The 12,216-nt window shown below is 51.4% G+C and overlaps 1 protein-coding gene across 1 annotated transcript in view; it reads right to left on the bottom strand.

Annotated features, from left to right (window-relative positions):
• The window catches only part of ZNF385C (zinc finger protein 385C), a 42,723-nt gene extending 33,626 nt beyond the window's left edge, over positions 1-9,097 (bottom strand). The window contains 1 exon segment of the mRNA XM_014311152.2: positions 8,851-9,097. Coding sequence (XP_014166627.2) covers positions 8,851-9,097 — 247 coding nt within the window.
• Between the last annotated feature and the right edge of the window lie 3,119 nt (positions 9,098-12,216).

Raw genomic sequence — 12,216 nt, forward strand, 5'->3', positions numbered from 1 at the left:
AACCGAGTGGGCCCTGCCCAATCTGAGCCTTTGCACAGAGTAGATGGAGACAAAGTCCCAGTGGTGCATGTCAGAGGTTTGTTAGGGAAGACAGTTTGGATTAATTCTGCCTCGAATACAGACAAACCCATTCGTGGGGTTGGTTTTGCTCAGGGACCAGGTTGCACATGGTGGATAATGCAAAAAGATGGAAGAACACGATGTGTGCCCCAGGGAGAATGTGTTTTCATGGGGGCACTGGCATTACACCTGCTGCCTCAACATGTATGGAGTGATGCTTTGGTTGTTGTCATCTTGGTGTATTTGCACCAAGCAGATGCATTTCTATAAAAAGGATGATTTGGAGTGACATTGATTGTCTTATTTTTTTTGTTTGTGTCACATCAGGAAGTTCAAATTTCATGCAAAATTCATTGTTGTGGACCCAAAAATTTCCAATTCCTGAGGTTCAGAAGAAGCCACAGGAAGGAGCTGTGTCCAAGAACTCCACTCATTCACAGGATCCATAATGACCTGTAAAACTTTTAAAGGAGTGTGTTTTGGCGCCGGCCATTCATTGACAGAGACATCTTTTATGAAAAATCCTTTCCTTAGGATTTTTCCTCCTGAGAAGCTGAGAGGCCTCAGGAACAAAATTTAACAATGATTATCTGCTCCTGTGGAATGCAACAGGTGGATCTGTGATTGGTCTCATGTGGTTGTTTCTAATTAATGGCCAATCACAATCAACTGGCTCGGGCTCTCTGTCCGAGCCACAAAACCTTAGGTATCATTCTTTCTTTTTCTATTCTTAGCTAGCCTTCTGATGAAATCCTTTCTTCTATTCTTTTAGTATAGTTTTAATATAATATATATCATAAAAGAATAAATCAAGCCTTCTGAAACACAGAGTCAGATCCTCGTCTCTTCCCTCATCCTCAGACCCCTGTGAACACCGTCACAATTTGTCCACTGGCAAAGGTACCATACATGCCATACCACACCTCCCTTCCACTGCTCCAGGTTCCCATTCCCATCTCTGGGCTCATGCTGCCCAAAAAACTGTTTGTGGTGTGTTGTGCCTTCTCCCTGTGCTGACAGTGAGGAGCCCTGCTCCACATCTCCTTCATCCCCCTCTTCTTTTGCATCCTGGTCTTTACACATCAAAGACCTGGCTTTATTTCATTCCAAAAGTCCAAATTATTCCCAGAGGCACCACAATCCTTTTAAAAATAATCATAATAAATAGATCATGAGCAGGAACAAATCTGATCAAAGTGTTCCCTTAACTCCTGCTAGACCTCACAGCTCTCTCCTTTCTCTGCTCACGTGTCTGTCTCTGGAGAGAAGACAAAGCCATGACATCTTTGCTGTGGTAACAGGTCCATGTTTGTGGATGTTCCTTGCATGGGTAAGTCAGGACTTCTTCCCCAGGCTTGCAAATAGAGACCAGAATTGGGCAATGAGCACATCAACAATCAGAGATCTCTATCACAACTGGGGTACACGAGAGAGCATCCACTTCTCACTCCATAATCTTCACCATACTCCTCCTCCATTATTTCTTTCTCTATGAAATCAGCAATTTCTCTCCTGGGATCTCCTCTCTCTCCTGTGTCAGAGCAGGACAGGGCTGCCTCCTCCTGAGAACAGCAGAGCCCCCCAGGGGTGCTGAGATCCTGCTGGGGATGTTTAAGATACAGCCCCTTGCATCTGTGATCAGCTAATTAATCATTTAATCACAAAGATGAGATAGCAGGGTGAAAATTTACAGCAGCCCCCAAGTGCTCGGGGGCAAAGCCAAGCCCTCCAAACTGTGAATAGGGTGACCTAGATGACCTAGAAATATTTAATTATCAAGAAAAGGGGTGGAAATTACACCTGGAAATAGTTTCAGAGAGAGAGAGAGAGTGTAAGATTTTCCATCTAATTGAGGAGGGCCCTCCTGGAAGGGACAGGGCACAGGGTCCCACCTTGCCACCACACTTTGGATTCGATGCCTGGGGTGGCCACAAGAGCATCCCCAGCAACAGTCACCCTTCTAAGGGACATCACCCCATCCCAGGGAGCTCAGCCCTGCTCAGAGCTGCTGATGGAGCTCTGGAAAAGGCTCCTTCAGGCTCAGAGATCTCTCAGGACAGGGAGCAGCAGGTACAAGTTGGGGCACGCTCACAGTTTAGCTGCTGCTTTGACCATATTTTTTTCCCCTGCTTAACAGAAATGCCAGGTTTCCTCTTCCAAATCTGCTGAGCTGATGCTACGTGGGAAACTGTGAGATATTTGTGCTCCTCGTTGCTCTTAATCCACTTCTAATGAATGTCACGTGTGTGGCAGCCCTGAGCTGAGTGGCCGTGAAACACTCATTGAGGCAACTTGACAGCAAACCCACTGCAAGAAAGTGACAGCAAAATCCACGATTAAAGAGGAATGGCTCACAACTGCAGGGCTTAAAAATAACACCAGGCAACTTCCTACTGATTTTTTTTTTTTTTTGAGAAAAATCTCCACTGCCAGCAGCACAGCACAGCCTCTGCCAGCACCACATCAGTGGCACCCTGACACCCCCATGGCCCAGGCAGCCCCCACCAGCCCACAGAAAGATGATATTTGATTTCTATTATCTAACCTTGATATATTTTGGCTTGGTCTGTATATTTCTCTATTTTTCTTAAGCTGGAGCATCCACCTGAGCACCCAAGCCCCCGTCATGGGAGACTCCCACCTCCTTGATGCCCCAGCAGCACAAGAAAAGCCCTGCAGCTTCTCTGTAAGAGTTTAAATTTAAAGGATCTTTTTAGAATGAGTGTGTCAGGGTGAAATATCCATGAAACTCTGACTTTTTTTACCAAAAAAAAGAAAAATCTCCACTGCCAGCACCACATCAGTGGCACCTGGACACCCCCATGGCCCAGGCAGCCCCCACCAGCCCACAGAAAGATGATATTTGATTTCTATTATCTAACCTTGATATATTTTGGCTTGGTTTCTATATTTCTCTTTATTTCTTAGTAAAGATTAATAAAAATTTCTTAAGGAGCATCCACCAGAGCACCCAAGCCCCCGCCATGGGAGGCTCCCACCTCCTTGATGCCCCAGCAGCACAAGAAAAGCCCTGCAGCTTCTCTGTAAGAGTTTAAATTTAAAAGATCTTTTTGGAATAAATGTGTCAGGGTGAAATATCCCTGAAGCTCTGATCAGGACTGGGGTGCAGAGCCAGAGGTCAGAGTCCTGGTGGGGAAGGCTCCACACCACAAAAACCTTCCAGCCAAAGCTGACCACTAATCAATTCATTTCCTATCTGAAGTTACTGACTCAATAAAATCAGAGATTAATTATGCCACAGTTATTAATCCACAGAAAGCTGAATAGCTGGGCTTTTCAGAGGGACAGCAAGCTAATGGGGTATTTTCTGAGGATTTAGAAAGGGAGCAGTTTGCTCTGGATTCATGGGCAGGGTCTGAGCTCATGTGCAGCCTCTCACATGGCGCCCACAGGTCCCTTCCCCCACAGAAACTGGGGGATTTTTTTTTGGTAAAAAAAGAGCATTTAGTGAAGCAGGGCTGCTCTGCCAGTCCCCAGTGGCAGGGGTAAATCCCTCCCCTTCTCAGCCCTCCCAGCTCTGCCCCAGGAGCCCCAGGGGACATCCCTGCACCCCATCCCTGTGCCCCAACGGGAAGGAAGAAGCCTGGGAGTGAGCAGAGGGAAGGAAAATGTACAATTACCCAATTGAGCTTCTTCAAATTATCCCTGATCCCAGCCAGCATCTTTAAGACGTGAAAAAAACCCCATTCTATTTCTCCCACTGAGATTCCAGGTTATTCAAATCTGATGTGAAAAGCTATTTTTTGCTCATCTTTGCTCACAGCTGAAGGGAGCAGCCGAGGCCAATGGAGCAGGAGGATTCCTTATGTTTGTCCTTCATAAATCCACAGAAGCTTCAAATCTGAACCCTGGTGCTGCTTGGGCACAAGGTATTGATCAGCACCTGGCACTGATGCAGGGTTTGTCCCAGCCAAGTGTTAAATCCCCTTTATGGATCTGCCATTGGGAAGTTTGGGAGAGCCTGATGTGCTGCCAGTGGAGCTGGTGATGGACACTGAAGTGGCTCCCATTCCCACCTGTCCCTGCCAAATTTGTCCAAAAATAAAAAAAGTCCTAAAAACAGGAGAGCAGCAAATTCCTGCAGGAGGAAGAAAGAAAGAACATTTCCTCTGGCATTGCTGGAGCAGGTCCATCAAGGGCAGATGTGAGAATGTCCCAGCCCCAACCCAGCAGTGCCACGACTGCTGCAGCCCCATTAGTCCCAATTAGACCCTAATCCCACGTGTTTGCAAACAATTTAAATCAATACCTCGGGATTATTGCAGACAAAGCCCAGCTGAACGTGGCTGAAAGGGGCTGGCACTGTTTGCTGGGTAATGAACAGCTGAAAGGCTGCCACAGCAGCGAGCACAGGGGGCAGGAGGAGGGAAAGCAGCTGAGAACGAGGTGCCAGAGCACCCAGAGCAGGGTCATGGAGAAGGAGCATGGAGAGGGCTCACCCCCCCAGCAGTGCCATGGCCAGAGCCACCAGCTCCCCTCCCTCTGCTGCTCCCCAGCCCAGGGGCTGCTCTGGGTGCTTTTCAGGAGCTGTTTCTCAGCAGGGCTCTCCCAGCCCAGCCAAGAGCACAACCATGGGCTCCTCCTAGCCCAGCCTCAGTGCCCCAGGCACTGCCACCCCTCTCTGCAGGAGCCTTTGGAGGGCAGGGGGTTCCCTGCCAGCTGCCAAAACCAGGGAGCTGGGACCCCTGTGAAACCCGGGATAATCCCACCAGCAGCTGCCAGCCCCCTCTGAGTCCCCTGGGGTCCCCATGTCCCTGCCAGGGGCCCTGCTCAGCGATGCTGAAGCTGTCACAGCGATTTCCCTGCTCATCTCAAACCTCTCTGCTCCCAAACACGCATGGACAGACATTTCAGTGCATAATTGGGAAATCCAGGACCTTTCCCTTTGCAAGGAGCTGCTGGTCCAGGGCTGAGGGGAGGGGACAGCACCAGGCAGCCCCAGTGTGAGGCAGGGTGACAGCACTGGGCAGGCAGGGAGAGGGTCAGGGCACATAATTCCATGGATTTTGGAGAGGAGGAAGAGCTTGTGACACAAATCAGCCCCAGGGCACAGCTGCCTCTGGGTGCTTTGGCATTTGGGTTGGGGGAGCAGCTCAGCAGCCTCCAAAGGCAAGAGAAGTGGTTTGAGTTGGGGTTTGTGTGAAGCCTCCTGGGCATGGGAGATGCCTGAACAGTGTCCTTCCCACAGACCCTGGCCAAAGGGCTACGAGCTGCTGTCAGCTCAGATTTGCCAGGGATTCCAGAGGCTGGTGCTCCAAAGGAGAGTGTTCCCGCTGCCTTTGAGGGAGATGGGGCTGCCAGAGCCCGGAGACAGCACTCTGGTAGCAGCATGAGCTGTTCTGTACATCCCATGACTTCTTTGAGACACTGGAAAGGACTTTTTAGGGAGAGCAATGGATCAGGGTGTGAATTCTGAAATGCTCCAGCTCAGCCTGTCCTGATGGGAGCCCCAGGGATGATCCAGGATGAGGGGAAGCAGCAGCAGCCCCCTGCCCATGCCCCTTTTGCAGCCCATTCGGCACCAGGCTGTGGTTTGGTTCCTGAGGACTCTGAGAGCAAACTGAGATCACTTGGGCTGCCTGGGAAATCACAGGCAGTAATTAAATCACTCGTGACCCAGTTGGATTAGAACTGGCATCTGCGGCACGAAAACGTCTTTCATCTGTGACCACCCCGTATCTAATCACCACCTCACCACGATTCCACACAGGACAACAAGGATCTGGGGTCTGTCTTGAAAAGTGAAAGCCTAATAAGCAATAATTTGTTTTTAAGTTGAGGGCTTTCTGCTCCAGAGCTAATGAATTGCAATGACACTGATTAGCATGTTTGCCAGTGCTGCTCCTCTGCAGCTCTGCTGCACGAGACACCAGTGATCACAGCCTGGGCAGGATAACAGATCCCAGGAGCCAGAGGGGAGCAGGGACACTCAGTGCTGGCTGCAAGCTGCCTTTGATGCAGCTGTAGGTGTCAGCATGAGGCAGAGATTCCAGCCCAGAGGAACATCCCATCTTTGTCCAACTGAGTAACTTCATTTAATCCAAGACTCCCCCAGTGCTGACGCACCACTGGGGACCCGTGGGAGCCATTCCTGTGTGCCAGGCTGAGCCCAGCTGCCCAAGAAGGGGTGACAGCTCCCAGCACTGCAGGCAGATGCAATTTCTCAGCTCCCAAAGGTGCAGGTCTGGTCAGGGAAGGGCTCCTAGAGGAGTGTGATGAGGCAGGGCAGGGGCACCTTCACCACGACTCCACACAGGACAACAAGGATCTGGGATCTGTCTTGCGAAATGAAAAACAAGCAATAATTTGTTTTTAAGTTGGGAGCTTTCTGCTCCAGAGCTAATGCATTGCAATGACACTGATTAGCATGTTTGCCAGTGCTGCTCCTCTGCACCTTCACAGCCTGGGCAGGATAACAGATCCCAGGAGCCAGAGGGGAGCCGGGACACTCAGTGCTGGCTGCAGGCTGCCTTTGATGCAGCTGTAGGTGTCAGCATGAGGCAGAGATTCCAGCCCAGAGGAACATCCCATCTTTGTCCAACTGAATTACTTCATTTAATCCCCTGTCTTTAACCTCCCCCAGTGCTGACACGCCACTGGGGACCCATTCCTGTCTGAGGGCTGTGCCTGCTCCCAGCACTGCAGGCAGATGCAATTTCTCAGCACCCAAAGGTGCAAGTCTGGCAAAGGGCTCCTAGAGGAGTGTGATGAGGCAGGGCAGGGCATCCCCAGCACCCCATGGCCCTGCCAGCCCAGCCAGGAGCTTGTCCTGCACTTGTCCTCAAGACAAGTGGCAAAACCAGTGCAGGGGGGACACAGGAGTCACATCAGTCTCAGGAGGCTGGGAAAGGCTCACAGTGACAATGCTGGAAGTGACATTTTTAACCAAAAGTGCAGGGAAAGGTCAGCTCCGGCGGGAACGGGAGGGACAGGGAGGCACAGGGAGCAGCTGCTGCCTGCAGTTTCTCCACACAAGCACATCAGAGCCCTGCACACTCAGGAATGGCTGTGCCATGCCTGGCAGAGCACAGATTGTGAGACCAACAGCATGGGGTCCCAGTGGTGCCACACTGGCAGAGGTCAGGGACGGTGCAGAAGCACAAAGAGCAGACTGGCATGGCCCAAGATTCTTTGGCTCAGTAGGAAATGCATCCCTGGACAGCCTCCCATCAGGCCACAAGCAGATTGAGGGGAGAAGCTGGAAGCTGCAGGCTGGAATTTATGAGGCCCATCCCCATTAAAATAGCTGGCAATATTTCCATCTGTCAGTAATGCTAACGGAGAGACCTGCTCCTTTGCATATCCCAGGCTTACCCAAACAAAACCAGCACCAGCCAGGGCAGGATTTGGCACACACATCACTATTGCCATGCTAGGGATTCATGGCTCCAGCCTGCCCAGTCTCTAGTCAGAGCAGGAGCAGGGAACCATTTAATCTTTTAGGTCCCTTCCATCCCAAGGCATTCTGTGATTTCTGTGCAATTCCCTTGGTTTGCTGTAAATGACAAACCCTCACAGCCAAAGGCTCAGGCAGAGCAGGTAAGCCATGGTGACAGGGTGACATTTCTGGGCACATTTCCCTGCTTTTGTGCATAAAATCTGCAGCAGCCAGCTGGGCCCAGCCAGGTGAGTGCTGGCAGATGGCACAGAGGGCAAGTGAGTCCTTGCCCTTGCACAGTGTCCTGCCCAGCAGCACAGCACCGGCACGTGGCAGCATCCCTGCACAGCCAACAGGTGAGGGGCCTCAGCGCCAACATCTAAGCAGCATTTTGGATCAAACTCAGCACAGATACAGGAGAAGTGCACAGGTCAGGTTGGCACCTGCAGAGCAGCATCCAGAACCCCAGCAACTGGCAGCCTTGGGCACACACGTCCCTGCTGCACAAACCATCTACAGAGCTCAAGGAGACACCCACAAAGAGCAGCAACAACCACATGGACAGAGCCACGTGTGTCCATCCCTCTGCTGTGCATCTCGGCCTCTTGGGCCCCTAAACCACCTTAGGACTGAAAGCCCTGCACTTCCAGCAAGTGACAGATGCCAAGTGTGGGAGCCCAGGACGTCCCTCTGGCTGTCCAGGACTGCCAAGACCCCTGCCAGGGGGCTCAGAAGCCCTGGCACAGACACCTGTGGTTTTGATTATGACCCATGGAGCAAATGACCAACCTTATATGAAAATCAGCAAGCCACAACAGTTTAAATAGAATATTAGTGAAGTTATCACAGGGTGGAAAAGTAGATTTTAGGGTTTTTGGAATGGGGGTTCAGGAGGCAAGATGGAGGGAACTGGGTGTGTCCAGCCTTTCTCCTTCTTCTTCTTGGCCTCCATCTTCTGCTGTGGTGTTGGCACTTTTGGATTGGTCTACAGTAGAAGCTCACTGTCTAACATAGGTGACAGGTATTGGGAAGTTATTGTAAATATTGTGTACAGTTTTTAGTATAAAGACATAACACTGCCCCCAGGGGCAGGCAGAGTGCCTGGAACTGTCCTGCTGGACTGACCTCGGCAGGACAGGAGAAAATTTTTTATAGATAAGATGCAATAAACAACCTTGAGACCAAGAACTGAAGAACTCCGACTCATTCTTCAAGCGCTTGGGCTGGGAAAAGAGACTTTTAACAATCTTGGGGTCGCAGTGACTCAGAAAGGCCCCGAGAGCTAAGGACCAAAACCAAGCACCTCCAAACTTCCCACGAGCCCAACAGAGCAGCTGTGGCAGAGCAAGGGCAGCCTTTGGGCCACCTTGGCCTGCTGGGTGGGCTCCTACCTTGGGCTGCTGGCATCTTCCCCTTGTTTAGCTGCTTGAGGCGCTTCTGGTGGGACTTGCCGTTGTAGTGGATCTGCGCCTGGGCAGCTGAGTTGAGCTGGATGTTGCAGACCTCGCAAAGAGTGAACGACTGCTGCTTCTTCTCCCTCTTCATGCGCTGCTCGGGCTGGCTGGGGGGGCAGCTGGGCTCCTCCACCAGCTGCACTGCGCCCTCGGGGCTGTGGGATGGGCTCAGGGGGCGCTTCATGCCTGCGGGAGGAAGGACAGACCCACTGTGAGGACAGAGGGACAGGAACGGCTGCCAGCAGCTGGCACCGTGTGGGGCACGAGTGGTTCATACTGGGAGCACGCTGGGGTCGTCTCTGGATCATACTGGGAGGGACTGGGAATGTGTGAGAGTGGCTGGGAACACACCGTGCACATCATCCCCCATACTGGGGGGACTGGGAGCAACTGGGAGCACATGGCATCACACTGGGACTGACTGGGTTGATCTAGCTGGAGGCGACTGGTTCATACTGGGAGCATGCTGGGGTCTTGTCTGGATCATACTGGGAGGGGCTGGATTGACACTGGGGTGTCTGAGAGTGGCTGGGAACACACCACACACATCATCCCCCATACTGGGGGGACTGGGAGCAACTGGGGGCACATGGCGTCATACTGGGTTGATCCAGAGAAGCAACTGGAACCATGCTGGAGGCAGCTGGGACCATCCTGGGAGAGACTGAAGTAACTGGGATTACACTGGGACCATACTGGGAGTGCTGGCATGTGACAAGGATCATACTGGAGCTTACTGGGCTCATATTGATGTTGAAAGGGAGCAACTGGGATCACGCTCTGGTCCACTGGGAGCAACTGAAACTGAGATCATGCTGCAAGCCAACTGGAGGAACTGGGAATGACTGAAGGTAACTGGGATATACTGGGTGTGACTGACATCACACTGGGAGGGACTGGATTGACACTGGGGGTGTCTGAGAATGGCTGGGAACACACCACGCACATCATCCCCCATGCTGGCGGGACTGGGAGCAACTGGGAGCACATGGCATCACACTGGGACTGACTGGGTTGATCTAGCTGGAGGCAACTGGTTCATACTGGCAGCAGTGTCCAGCCTTTCTCCTTCTTCTTCTTGGCCTCCATCTTCTGCTGTGATGGTGGCACTTTTAGATTGGTTTAGAGTAGAAGCTCACTGTCTAACATAGGTGATAGGTATTGGGAAGTTATGGTAAATAATGTACACGCAGTTTTTAGTATAAAAAGATAAAAGATGGGCAGAGTGCCTCGGACTGTCTTGCTGAGAGGACCTCAGCAGGTCAGGGGAAAAAATTTTATGGATATGAAACAATAAACAACCTTGAGAATGAGAACTGAAGAGTTCTGACTCATTCTTTGAGCGCCAGGCTGGGAAAAGAGATTTTTCTAACACATCTTGGGGTCACTGTGAGCAGCTAGAGACCCTGAGAGAGGCCCAGACCCACACAGCGACACCACAGAGAAGAGCAGCCCATGGATGGCCTGGGGTCAGCTGGGGACAGCCCTCCAGCAGCCTTTGCCTTGCAGGGACACCGGGCTGGGCATGGCTGGCGCATCCAGAGCAGCCCGGGAGGCGCGAAGGTCACCCGAGCCCTGGGATCCAGTTACCGCCCCGGAGCTGCGGCTTCCAAACCCCCGAGGCACGGCAAGAGGCCAAGGCAGGGCCTGGGGAGGCTGGGGGTGCCCGGGCAGCACCCAAGGGTGCCCTGCAGGATGTCCCTGGCATCCCGGGCAGGGCTGCATGGAGCCCGTGCGGGACCCGGGGCAGCAGCGACCGCACCAGGGTGTCGCAGACATCTCTTTATGAAAAATCTTTTCTTTAGGATTTTCTTTTCTGAGAAGCTGAGAGGCCTCAGAAACAGAATGTAAACAATGGTTATCTGCTGCTGTGGAATGCAACAGGTGGATCCGTGGTTGGTCTCCTGTGGATGTTTGGATCTGGGGACCACTCACAGCAGAGCTGGCTCTCGCTCTCGGTCGGAGCCAGCTGCCTTTGTTATCATTCTTTTCTTTTTTATTCTTAGTTTAGCCTTCTGGAAACCTTTCCTTCTATTTCTTTTTAGTATAGTTATAATATATATATATATATCATAAAATAATAAATCAAGCCTTCTGAACATGGAGTCAACATTCTCGTCTCTTGCCTCATTCAAGAACCCTTGTGACCACTGTCACAATCCCCGAGGAACCCAGAGAGGAGCTGGAGCAGGGATTGACTGCCCAGCCCTATCTCCGTGGGAGGGGGAAGGATTGTTTTGTTGCCATCTCTCTGAGTTTTGTAGTCACAAAAGAAGCACAATGAACCTGAGGGAGCCTGGGGAGGATGGGAAGCTCCTCTGACAGGGGGTTCTGGCTGCTCCCAGTGCTCCCCTCTCAGCACTGTGCTGTGCTTCCAGCACTGGCTCTGATGGGCTCGATGGATTGACTTTTTGAAATGGCACAACAGGAGCTCATAAGGAGTGTTGGGGAAGATGAAACAGGAAAGCCTTATAAATATGATTGTCTGGCAAAAGATTTTGAGAATATGGAAACTATAAGCAAGATTGAAATGAAAGCAAGCTTTGAGATCCCTTAGTTACTGATCAACTGGAAAACAATGGTGTGGCTGGCTGAAGGTGAAACAATCCCCTCGGCTTGCAGACAGGTCCAAGGGTCAGAGCAGACCCCACTAGCTCAGCAGAAGGGGTCCAAAGAGGAGTTTTTAGGGTTTAAAATGTAACACAGGATGGTAATGTAGTGATTCTTATAGGCTGTATGTAAATGCTATAGGATTTGTATCTTGTACTAGATTGGTTAGTGAGAATTAGAATATTCAACAGAGAAGAAGATTTATTGTATTGTAATAGGAACCTCGCTCTCTTACGCTTTTGCTCTCTTGCCCTCTCATCCTCTCTCTCTCTCTCTCTTTTTCTTCACCCCTCTCTTCTCTCGGGCCTGCTCTGAGCTGTGGCTGGCAGCTCCAAGCAGATCCCTGCACTTGGCCCTTTGCAATAAACCCCAAGTTCCACGACCAGCAGAAGAGTTATAACGGGAACCTCGCTCTCTCATCCTCTTTACCACCCTCTTTACCTCTCTCTCTCTCTTTGAGCCTGCTCCAGCTGTGGCTGGCAGCTCCCAGCAGGGCCCCTTTGCAATAAACCCCAAATTCCACGACCTGGCTGCAGAGATCTCTGCTCTCCATCCATCCCCACCATCCCACCCTCTGCACTCCTGCACTGCAGCCTGGAGGTGGCCACGGGTGTCCCCATCCACAGCTCAGCCCAAAGCAGCAGGAGATGTTCCCCTGGCTGCTAACAGAGCCTTTCCCAGGATAACCATTAA

Source organism: Geospiza fortis, unplaced genomic scaffold (assembly GCF_000277835.1).
Source record: "Geospiza fortis unplaced genomic scaffold, GeoFor_1.0 scaffold415, whole genome shotgun sequence".
Lineage (NCBI taxonomy): Eukaryota > Metazoa > Chordata > Aves > Passeriformes > Thraupidae > Geospiza > Geospiza fortis.